This window comes from Athene noctua, chromosome 13, assembly GCF_965140245.1.
Source record: "Athene noctua chromosome 13, bAthNoc1.hap1.1, whole genome shotgun sequence".
Taxonomy (NCBI): domain Eukaryota; kingdom Metazoa; phylum Chordata; class Aves; order Strigiformes; family Strigidae; genus Athene; species Athene noctua.
The window spans coordinates 4466554-4479238 of NC_134049.1; the positions used below are offsets into that span (position 1 = coordinate 4466554).

Sequence of the window (12685 nt, forward strand, 5' to 3'; positions counted from 1 at the left end):
TGCTGCGCTTGCCGTCAGCAAGTAATACTGTAGCAGCAGTTTGTAAAGGCCTAGACGGTAAAAAAAAAAAATATATATATATATATATATATGGGCCTTGCAAAGCGCCGTGTCTCTAAAGGCTTTTACACGCGAGTTTCTGCTGCCACCTTTAACCGTGTGAGGTAACACCCCCGACAAACTCTTGCCTCTCCACAACTTTCACAAGGCCTGTGGTTCTCACAGACTCCTTAGGCACGTTTCCAGTAATTGTTTGGTCTCCAGATTTGTCAGCTGTTGGTCATTTTATAGTTTCTGACAGTCTGTTTTTTTTTCCTGTGGCTACTGCATCTTTAAAAAACGCTGTTTCTAGTCTACCAACCATACTAACCAGGAGAAAAAAGTTTCAGTTTTAGCTTGGAAAGACCTAAATCCACAATGAAATCTCGAGTGTTACTATGGTTCTCCCAGTCCAAGCACTTAAAAGCTTCGTGAGTATTTAGGGGCTTTAAGATACCAAAATAGTAACAACAAGCGAGCTTGTAAATGCGTTTGAAACGCCCAGTTCCTCCAAGTAACGGCAGACATTGTTTGAGGGAACCTGGCAGAACCACACACCCGAAAAAACAAGGGGAAAAAAGTAATACCGTAGGGGATCGCGCTGCCTGTTTATTGTGTTCCTTACACGTGCATTTTGCCGGAAAACCGGCACTGGCCCAACGCCCGGCGCCGAGGGCGATTCCAAGCCCACAGGGTCCGCGATGCGCCCGCCGGGGCCGCCCGCACCCGGCTCCGCGGACAGGTTTTGGAATTTCGCTGTTTCCAGCGAAATTCCGACAGCAATGAAGGAAACACCCATTTCCTTCGCACGTCGCAGCAGCTTTCCTGTCCCGTCGGGACCGTGGTGGCGAGGAGCCGAGGGCGGAGCGGCCCCAGGGGCGCGGCGCGGTGTCGGTCTGCCGGGCCGCGGCGTTGAGCACCGTCGCCACCGCGGTGCGCCGGGGCGGGGAGGAGGCCGGGCCGGGCAGGAGGCCGGGCCGGGCTGTCCGCTCCGCCGCCCGGAAGGGCCGCGTCCGCCTGTCCCGTGACCGCGGTCCCGCCGGAGCTGCCGCGCCGCGCCGCTGCCCGCCTCAGGCAGGGGCCGGCGGGGGGAGCCGCCATGGCGGCGGACGCCCCCCGCACCCTCCCGGTTCAGCTGGTGGAGCAGCCCAGGTGGGTGGGCCGCTCCCCTCGGCCTCGGCGCCGGGCCACGTCCGCAGCCGGGTGGCGGAAGCCCGCCGCCGTGTGTCCCTCCCGGGGCGGGCGGGCCGGCTGCAGGCGCAGAGGGGACGGGGGGGACAGGTGGGGCGGTCAGGCTTCGTGCCCCTGCTCTGAGGGCTGAGGGGGTTGGTTTGTGCTGTTTTGACTTCTCTCAGCACAAAGAGCGTGACAGTCGCGTTTTGCGGGGCGGCGGCAGCAGCACCCTTGCTACTGCCACGCTGGCCTGGGCGCCCTGCGACCCCCCGCCGGCGGGAGGGCCTGGCCCGGCCGGGCGGAGGCCTGCGGCCCCTCTCCCGCCGCGGGGGGCTGCGCGCCCCTCGCCGGCCCCTCACACCGCTCCCTGCAGCTGCCTCTGGGGCAGGAGAGGGAGTGAGTCGTTCGTCTTCCCTAATTTTCATAATTTTGGGGATACTGATGATCCCCTCGACCTTCTGGCTCTAAAAGACCTGCCCGCGCGGCCCGGCTCTGCGCTGGTTCGCCCGCGAGGGCCAAGGCCACGCCACGCTCTTTCCCCACGGAGCTGCATTCGCTGTGTGGAAGTAGAATGCACAAGCAGTTCAAAGAAACCTTTTAACCTGCGTTAGCAACCGGAGAAGGGTCCTTTTTAAACTTCTGTTACTTGCACATGACTACACAGTGTGCCAGTGAAAGCCCCGTGCAGAGGACGAGTCCAGCGTTTCCAGACTGGGATGTGTGAAGTTGTGAGGGATGCCTTTGCTTAACACTTCTGACAATCATCTTTGATGTAGGTGCTTAAAATGCAGCATGCGTCTTGCAACATCAAGGCCAAAGCCTGTAAATAGCCTTTCATCGGGCCTGCTTGTAAAACCCACATTAAAAAAAGAGATCAATCAGCACTTAGATAAACATGCCCCCATGACTGCTCTGTTTGTTTTTAGTCTCTTGGTACCAACACCACTATAAAAATCTGTGAAACAAAGAAGCATTCTAAATACTGTCACAAAAAGGAATAAAGTTAACACCTAGAATTCTGCCAACAGATTCCCCTATGGACTGTAATATTATTAATGTGATCTAGGAAAGGGACTGTACAATGAAATGGCTGAAATTGCTTCTACTAATTGGAAGAGTGATAAACTAGTCAGTACTAGGGGACTTGATAAGAAGGGAAATTACAGAGGGACCCAATACATCTTTGGTTACAGGGCACCAAGATGGAAAAGTACTGAAAGATGTGTTAAAAAAATCACAGCAAGTAGTATTTTGTAGCTTCTAAAGAAATCTTACAAAACATTTGAATATATGTAGTTGGACAGTAATAACACAGCTTTTACAAAGAAGTACAAACTAAATAATTGACTGTGAAATTTGTGGCATCTGTTTCTCATTGCTGTCTTCTTATTAACACTTTGCATTAACGAGGCTTCCGGTTATAGTTTTAGACTAAATGTAGAAACTTTAGCAGGACAAAAAAAAAAAGGCTACATGCTTTAAAGCCAACAGGGTGTGCCAGTGAAATATTCTAAGTCCTATTTTAAAGATCTATTTTTCTTATATTCTTACTGGTTTTTCATCATTTTAGTCTGTTGCTTAAATTAATGATGGTGGGTGAGTGTGCAACCTCAATTGCTTTAAGGTAGTTTTGAAGTGAATCACTATCAAATTTCTTATGCTTCACTAAAATAATGGCTTAATCTCTTCTCAGCCTTTGTTTACTCACTGTTCCTGCATGGCACACTAAAGCATCCCAACTTTGCAAACACAGGGCAGAAGATAGATACCTTTAGAGTTTTAGGAAATAAAGCAATATGCCAGATTTTTCTTTGCATTGGAACTTTCAGTGGCATGTCTAGCACCTCCAAATGGAAAACCTGAAGAACTTTCTGGGACCTGGTGCTGTAAACCTGTAGAGTAAATACTGAGTAAGTATGTCTAGCACCTCCAAATGGAAAACCTGAAGAACTTTCTGGGACCTGGTGCTGTAAACCTGTAAAGTAAATACTGAGCAAGTCACAGGGATCATCTGAGGTTTGGCATTTTAGTTCTCTGTGTACACGTTTGTACAGAAGTGCAGTAGTGTCCAATATGGAAATTGATAAAAGTCAAAACTTTGAAGAAAAGTAATTTGCTTAGGCCTGCCTGATGTGGTCAAATTTGACTTTGGAGGGAGTGCCTCTGTGCCTATGTTACAAATCCCAGCGCAAGAAAGCAGCCATTGGTTCCGCTATGGCAGATTTTCACAGAGCTGTGGCATAGGAGAGGTGGGTGGAGGCCATGATATTTTGTTACCTCAGGCAACTGCCGTCCCCTCTTCTCTCTAGAACCAACCTAGACAGAGGACTTAAATAAAATAAGGCCCCTTCTGTCCTTTTCAAGTGAACATACACATTTCTTACTAATTGGAATAGTCTAAATAGAGTTTTGTCTGTCACAATCAATGTTCTGTGAAGAGCAAAAATAAGCAGCTTGATGTCGTTCCTGGTGTAACAGAAAGTTCCACATAACTGCAAAAAGTTGAATCGAATTTACTTCATGAAACATTGAAACTTCCTGCCTGTTATGCAAATACAGTCCTTCTAAATGTTTCTAACCTGCCTTTCAGACTGCAGAAACTGAAGGAGATGTTTATATCAAAATTTGGATCAACTCCCAAGTTTTATGTTCGTGCACCAGGGCGAGTCAACTTAATAGGTAAAAGAAAAAATCAATCTTCTGTTACTTTATCTCTCAGTTTAAACATAGAATCAAAATAATGTTAGTCTTAATTATATCTTTTTCAGAGAAGATGCTTGTGATAAATGAAAAAAAAAAAATATAATACTTTCCTGGCTTTTACTACACCTCGTTATAAACAACTTCACGCTCAAATATCAGTTTTGGAAAAAAATTTATAAACAGTAGTGATGGTTTTGAAAACTGGAGTAACTTGCCAGCTTATGGCTGGATACTAGTTTTTTGAAAGGCTTTGGAAATCTAATCTAAAGTAGTTGATGCACAGTGCATCCACAAATTAAATGAGTATATTTTTTCCTATTCCATTTTAAGTTATCAAATATAACCAGCCACATAGCAGTGCATACGATGAAGCATGAAATGATTCTGCCATCATCTCCTCTTCTTTACTCATCCATAGAAATGTTTCCGCAGAACTTAGAACAGTTGGTCGTAATTCACAGGCAGACTGCTGAGACAAATTTATTTTGTATTTAGGACTTAGTTGTATTTCTGTGGCAGCCTTATTTTGTAGATTTCTCCATGTTAGCATTGTGCTCTCCCTAGATCTCAATTTCTTGTATATTCATAAAGTAAACCCCAAGCATTTGAAGACACTGTAAGTAAAAAGATCCTTCAAAACAGAGCTTTGAAAATTAATTAGTCCATTGTGCAATTAATGATGATTTTTATTATCGTAATAAATTGCATGAACATATAGATTAAATAGACAGAGTATGCTAACTGGGAATTATTCCCGAGAGAGAGGGTGTTTACTGCATAGATTTTTCTATGCGAATGTTACTTTATATGTTGTATGTAAATGTATTAATTATTATTTCAATATAATTACTACTTTCTTGGAAAAACGCACAGAAATTTTATGAAAAATAAAATATAAGATTTCCACCACAAGCCTTATCTAGTGGCTAATAAATCACCTAATGTGGCTAAGGAGATCACATAATGAGGAGTCATGTGGTGCCTTTATCTGTTCCAGTCATCAGTTAAATGTGATTGATTTAACTTACTTTTTGTACTGTCACAACAGTGTACAAATAATGTGGCTGATCTCATTGCTGGACAATAATCTACACAGTGTTTTTTAAATTTTGATAGGCCTATGTTAAAATATGAAGATTTATAAACAGATGGAATGGATAAAATCGTTAAAGAACAACATTTTTGCACGGTAATATGAAATGGAGGAAATGCACCTCAAACTAAATAATAGGAGTTGAGACTATATGAGTTGATAATAAGAGACTCTTGAGTTGAGACTCAGAAATTGTCTTGTACAGTAAACAACACTGAAGCCCTGTAGAAGCCCTGTTACTGCTATTCTAGAAAGAATTATTCCAAAATATTTTAATTGTTTCTTTGGCAGGAGAACACATAGACTACTGTGGTTATGCTGTGCTCCCTATGGCTATAGAACAAGATATACTAATTGCAGTAGAGCCTGTAGAAACTCAAGTTGTACAACTGGCAAATACCAATTCTCTGTACTTGTAAGTAATTTGTTTATTCACTAACTTTTATGAACCTCTTTATGCAATTGCAATACAGGTTAACTTCTCAGAGATCTGACAAACTTCCATTGCAATATAGAGTTTAATTGTGGAAAATGAACGATATAAGCAGATGGAATCGTGTTGACTCTATGCTGTGCGTATTAGTTCAGAGCAACAGGTTCACTGCTTCTGCCTCCCACCTATTTGTTCAGATTTCTCTTGTGAGGCCTCCGATTTTTCAGTCTTTGTAAAAGTGCAGTCCTGTTTTCCCTTCTTCTAGCTCATTTTTCTTGACGTAATCCCCATGATTGGCAGCAGTTCAGTCTCTCCTGGAGAAGGGAGTAAAATGTTTTGTAATCAATTACTGCATATGTAAGCTAATGCTCCCCTGCTCTGGAGAACCCGGGGCTGTATTTTCACAACAGAAGGGCTTTAGCAACAATCCTGGCTCAAATTATCTGTATTCCCTCTCTTCCACTTCCTCCACAGCTGCTTGTTTGCAGTATCATGGACTAATTTAGGTTGGAAGGGACCTTTGGAGATCCCTTGTAACCGTCTTGATGGCCTCCTGCTGGACTCTCCGTGGTTTGCCAGTGTCATTCGTGCATTGGGAAACCCCAAAACTGGACACAGTATTCCAGCAATGGTCTCACAAGTGCTGAACGTAGGGAAATAACCCTGCCATCCTTTCCAACTTCAGCCACGTTCTTCTGACTCCTTCCTTGTAGCAGACTCATAGTTATGTGGTTGCATGGTGTGTTGGGTTTGTGTGCGTGTGTGGTGCCAAAAAGGTCTGTTGTTGATTGAGCCCAGCCAGCAGCCAAACACCACACAGCTGCTTGCTCACCCTACCCCAGCCCAGCCATGGAGGGAGTTGGAGATGTAAAGGGAGATTCGTAGGTTGAGATAAAAGCACTTTAATAACTGAAATAAAATAAAACAATAATGACAGTAACAGAAAGTACAAACAGGTAATGTACAATGTCATTGCTCACTACCCGCTGACTGATACCCAGCCTGTTCCCAGCTGGGTGATCCCAAAAAAGCCAAGATCCCAAAACCACAATCCTGGAAGTGAGAGAAAACCCCCTCCTTCCCAGCCACCCCTCCTCTATATACTGAGCATAACGTTACATGATAAGGAATATTTAATTGGCCAGATTGGGTCTGGTGCTCTGGCTCTGCTCCCTCCCAGCCTCTTGTACACCTGTGCACGGGCAGGACATGGGGTTTGGAGAGTCCTTGATCTCTTACCAACAACTGAAAACATCAGTGTTATTATCAACATTTTTCTCATACCAAATCCCATACTGAGTCCAAAGCACAGCACTATTCTAGCTGCTAAGATGAAAAATTAATTCTATCCCAGTTGAAACCAGGACACGTGGCAGTGCAGATCAGGTCACTTATCCACATGACCTTTTGCAAAGATCAGTATCAGCACAAGCTTAGTTTAAGCTATTTTTATTAAGCCATTGGTTTAAGCCAATGGTAAATTATTCCTTGAAAGCACAGTGTATGGCAGCACGGGGACAGGAACATACTGCCAAAAGTGGGAACTATTAATCACATATTCCTGCTTAAAGCTCAGTTTGTTGTAAAGGTATGTTCTGAGCTGCTGCCTGCGACTAACGTAGTTGAGTCGAATTTTTACTTTTATAAGTACAAATACATATTTTTCACTCACTTTGTGGAATATATTTTCACATTATAGCTGAGCTGAATTAAAAGTTTGCCACTGCCAAAAGGCGATATCTTTCTTCTTTTACCCCTAGTCTCCCTGTACCTGCTTCTTAACATCAGTTCACCCATTTGCCTGGTTAATTTTCTGTCATTTTAGTGAATTGAACTGCCATGCACTCAGCACTAAAGCTGACTTGGGGTAAACAATGGGAACATGCAGTGTGAGCAGGGGAAAGGAAATGGAATACATGAGTGGGACTTTTCCCTTTCTTTAGTTGCAACCTCCGACAGGGCATAAGCTGTATTGCAAAGTCATTCTGCAAGAGGCAATAGTTCAAGAATTATAATGGCTCTGATTAGGAAGAGTTGTATAATGGATACTAAATAAAGCAGTAACTGAAAGGTAAACATTTTTACTTGGTCTTTAGGCTTTGGCACATTACATCACAGTTGAAATGACCTTCTCCTAAGGTACATACAGTTCCTACCAAATCCATAATTACAGCCTTTGAATTCAAATTGCATACACAAGCACTGTATTTTTATATCTGCCCTGCTTTCAGTTAGAAATCATGTTTTAAATGATAAACCAAGAAGACGTCCCAGAATACAAGCATCTCTGTTTTGTTGAGACACTGTTGCTTAAAAACAAAGCTAAAACATGCCCATAATTTCATAACAAAGAAGTATTTTTCAACACTTTGAATGTTACACCACATAACAAAACTGTTGACAGTGTATCTTTTTTTTCCAGCCTGTTACACTGGTAGATTTATGCGTGTGGTGAATGCATATATGTAGGCCTTTGGTGAACTAGGACTAACCATAAATGTCTGTAGAATCACTATTTCCTATTTCATTCATGTTTTGTGAACTGGTAAAATGTGTAACAGTTCTGTAGCCCTCTCCTACCCTGACAGTTTATGTTAACTTTTAGGAAAAACGGACAGAGAACAGGTTGCAAGAAAAACTCCCTATATGTTTTTCATCATAAATCATCCCAACTGATCAGATGACTTCTATGTTATTTGTGCTAAAACAGTTTTCACAAATTACAGTCTTTTGAAGTTCCCTGTACCTCCCCGTCACCTAACATCTTTGTAATTGAGAAGTATGTGTACAGAGAATATCTGACATGATACTTCTCAAGATGCCTTCAGGAATACTAGAGGATGATAATTATAAATCGGTTTCTATCTTGTGGCAAAATCTGAAAATTTTTTTTTTTAAAATCAGATTTTTTTTACAGAAGACTCAAACAGATAAACTAACAGATTGACAAGGCAATGAGGTTCTGTAAGAAAGAGCCAAATTGGTCTTCCAAAAATAAGGATTAATTACTATTCAGGAAGTAAAAATCACCTCAGCCACGTTTCTTTCACAGTACTCAAAAAAGTCACCTCTTCTAACTATACAGAAGAATCGGAATGCTTATCTCTAGCCTTGGAGAAAGGGCAAGCTTTCCCAGGAATCCTTGAAAATAGAAAGGCTAGAACAGACAATGTATGTTTTTCCCAACTTTTTATTTTATTATAAAGTTCTTCTCTCAAACTTCCAGTAGGAGGATCAAAGGCAAGCCTGAAGATGTACTGATTTAAGATAAAGCTTGGGCATTTAGGAATTGTTTTTTATAAGAAACTGAATGTGATAATAAAAGAATAGACTTAAGGATTCTGGTGATCTCGAGAGCCTCACATTCTGTGTTGGTGTGAATTATGTCCATATGAAACCTGTCAAAATCAAAGCCAATTTTTCTTTCATTTTCTATGAGAAAAGATTGAAGAAATGAGCAAAATGCATTTTAAGAAGTAATTCTTTTATCTTGAGAACCAGCAAATAAAATAATGCAATATGTCTTCTTGTTCACTGAAGTTTTACTTTGTCTGAGTGTATAAAAGAATTACAAAGATAAAATATTTTAGAACTCATTTTTGAGAGAAAGAGCACTTCAAATTTGCTCTCTGTTAGTCACTTTTACCCACTGACTTCCATCAACCTTGCTTTTTTACAATAATAATTTAGGATTATTGTAGAAAACTAGCATAAGCAAACACAGTATTTTTTGAATCTTGATGACTTTTGACAAGCATTTTCTATTTTGCCAGTAATTCTGGCTTTTTAATTGTATTCAAAAGCCATAAGCAAAATGATGTTGTTTTATTCTCTGGGACATTGTTCTAAGTACACATGAATCTTAAATTGGAAGAATTTACAGCTATTCTCAAACTGTCCTAGTATTCTAATCTCAATACTCCCTTTCAGATCTTTTGTGTTACTCTACAAACCTCAGTAATTTCTGACACTTAACTTTGTAGTTCTTTGATGCCGCATTGTTGATAAAGTCCTGTAAGTGGCACTGTTTTGAACAGTTCAGATGGAAAGACAGCCATTTATATGTTAAACTATCTGATATTTCTGCACTGTAATGAATATTGAAAGTGAATGTATAACGGACAAAATGGTATTTTCTAAGTTGATACTTCAAAGTGTCACGTAACACTGAAATAGAAATAGGTTGTAGACTGGTAATACAAGTGGAGTAGCTCACTACAGCATAGCTAACAGTAGACCATATGAAGAGGAAGCAGGATTGTGGGTCCATTTTTACACTGGTTGTCGGGTTTGGGGGTTGTGTAAGACAAAAATTGCAGCCTTTAATTGCACCAGAATAAAGTGAAGATTTCAGCCATCCTTTGAAGGCAATTATATGATTGTAAAGATGCTTTATATTATATAAGTGTTTCTTCATAGGTAACAGAATACTGAAAAAAACCACCTTCACACTGGTATTCATTACAGGTATTAACTAGCAACATTATTTTGGATAAAAATAAAAACTAACCTACATCACTAACCTACATACTTCACAGATACAGACTGAGACTAGTGTAAGAATGAAAAATTCCATCCTATTAAGAGTTGTAGACTGTCACCTGAGGTTGAATTTCTTGAAAGTGTTTTTATTCCCATTAAATTTAAATATTTCCATGGCATTCAGCTGCCTCTATTCATATTGTTTGGCAGACCTTGCCATGTAAAGCACAGTTTAGCCTGCAACTTATGAGTATTTTTTGTTAGCTTTTCTTGACATTCCCAGTGCCTTTCCTCTTCCTGTGTTGGGCATCTGCTGTGGTGATATCAGTAGATAGAGTTACTGGGCATCAACAGTACAGACTTCTAAACAATCTGCACTTGTTGGTGATTGCTCCTCTGAGGCCTCTGCGCATCACTCCATGCCCATTTTGACAGCACCTATCTGTAGCATTAGTTTCTTTAGGAACATTTAGACTCCCCATTTTTATTATTTTGAAATGAAGAAGGGAGTAGGAGAACCATTTTCAGAGTTATTCTGGAGGAAATACATAAACTATTTTAAAGTAAATTTTGCTAATTATATGTTGTAAAATACATAATGTAATTTTACAGCATTAGGCCTGTTTTAATGGAGTGCCATTCATAGCGAAGATAATGAATTCCTCATCAGGGATCACCAGAGACCCTGAAGTGTATTTATATCTATTCTAGCTTTGACAGGCACAATTATTTAGATTTTCACTTCTCTAACAGATCAAGAGAACATACACACCTGTGACAGAAGGCATGCTGCCTTAAGGATGCCAGAGGCAGCTTAATTTGTGAATTTATTTAATAAATTCTACAACTTAAGCAAAAATTATTATGCTTTTAGCTAAAATATCCTTATAGAATCGATTAATAAGTAAGATCTGTGCAAAAAAAAAGGGAAAACCATTGCACTGAAAAAAATAAACATTGAAATGTTTTTGTTCATCAGCAGGTGGCAGTAATAAGCCACGTTTTTTCAAACTAAATTTACTGACAAGTTAAAGCCTCAAGGTTTTTCTGTTTTTGCAGGGATTTCAGTACTAGTGTTAATAACATTCAGATTAACAAAACCAAACCTCAGTGGCATAACTACTTCCAGTGTGGAATGAAGGGTATTCAGGTAAGCCAAATCCATTTAATTTATTAAATAAATGTGGAAGTTAAATACTCCAGGTGTACCTATCCACCCTCAAAATATTTCCTTGCGTTTTATAGCTTTTCTTGACATACAGTTTTTTTATGTTAAAATTTGAAGAGGAGATATGAGTGGTTTGTTTTAAAATATTTGCAGAGTACTATTTTCATTTTTATTACATAAATTACAATAGCAAGTATTTATTTAGTAAAGTCATGATCAAACTCATTATCAAGATGACATTTCTGTATTTTGAAGTTAAAAAGAATGGTATCCAGTGGAATAATCTGATTAAAATTTGCTTCTAAAAAGTTTGGAGGCTTGTCTGTCAAGACACAAAGATCGTATTTTAGTCCTTTTCTTCCTATGGAGATATTTAAAAAAAAATTGATTTCCATTAATGTTGGAAACCTGCAACTTGTGCACAACAGCTGAGTGAAGCTGACTCATGCAGTAGGCAAAAGAAAATGTAAAAAGTAAGTAAAAAGCATTGAGAAGAAATATTCCAGAAAGAACTATTAATTATCCAGATTTTCAGCGTGTGGAATTTGAATGGGATTTTCAAAATTTCCTGAGTGCAGCTATGCAGGAAACAGCACACTTAGAGTAAAGGCAGGAACACTGAACAGACATTTTCCTTTGTGAGCTAGCCTGTCTCCAGACTCACTTGAAGACTGAACTGCTTGTGAAACCAAGTGCTGTCCTGGGAGGCAGCCTGAACCCACAACTGAGGCTTCCTATAAATCTCACCTGCTGTTTGCAGGTGATTCATGGCCCTTTGAGGAAAAAACATGGTGACTTCTCAGCTCTATGTCAATCCAGTGATATTTCTGGAAGGGCAGATGGGATAAACAGTGATGGCTAGGTCAGGAACAGGTCACCACAGCCAGCCCAAATTATGGGTAAATGTGCTTTTTAAAGCACAAGAAGTTTGCCTCCGGATAGGCCCTTTAGGTCACCCCCAGAATGATCCAGTAGATAAGGACTGCAGACAGCCAGCAAAGCCTGCCTCAGACCTGCCATCAGAGTCTTCAAAATACAGTATTGCCTGTATCAGTGCCTCAAATCCCTTTATGATAATCCACAGTTCCTAAACAGACCCCTGTGTTTAGACCCCAATAAATTACATACGTTTGCAGTAACGTGAGTACTTGCCATTTTGTATTGCTCAGTAATTCAGGCATTTAAATAGCATTGACTGTAGAGATATAGATTAGGTTTCTTTTACAATATATCCTTTCTTGTATTAAGGCTAGCATGACCAATTGACTTTATTTATTTTGCAGTCTGCTACTGAGATTTGTTTCCTAAGGACAAGCTTTCATACTTGAAGGTTAATTTGCAAAGCAGGTTTGCAGACTCTAGCACTGGCAGAAAATAAGCATAAATGTTGCAGACTTAAGAAACACTGAAATACAAGTACTCAGAGGGTCCAGCGGGATAATCTGTTTATATTAAGTTGAACATGCTATCCTTTTGGGACAGAACTATTGCGGAACTTGGCAAAGTCCATTTTCATTTTTGAAATTGAAGTACGTTTTCTATTTAAACATCGCGTGATAAGTTTGCAAGCCTGATTCACATTCAAGACAATCCA

At 40.4% G+C, this 12685-nt stretch overlaps 1 protein-coding gene across 5 annotated transcripts in view; it reads left to right on the forward strand.

The window, feature by feature from the left end:
* Positions 1-893: 893 nt before the first annotated feature.
* Positions 894-12685, forward strand: part of GALK2 (galactokinase 2) — a 49752-nt gene continuing 37960 nt past the window's right edge. The window contains exons 1-4 of one of the 5 annotated variants that reach the window (XM_074917122.1): positions 896-1191; positions 3803-3891; positions 5300-5423; positions 10983-11073. In XM_074917122.1, the coding sequence (XP_074773223.1) occupies positions 1139-1191; positions 3803-3891; positions 5300-5423; positions 10983-11073 (357 nt within the window). In that variant the 5' untranslated portion in view covers positions 896-1138. Of the gene's footprint in view, positions 1192-1875; positions 1985-3802; positions 3892-5299; positions 5424-10982; positions 11074-12685 lie in introns of those variants that run through there. The other 4 variants (XM_074917124.1, XM_074917125.1, XM_074917127.1 and 1 more) reach the window with 4 other exon arrangements.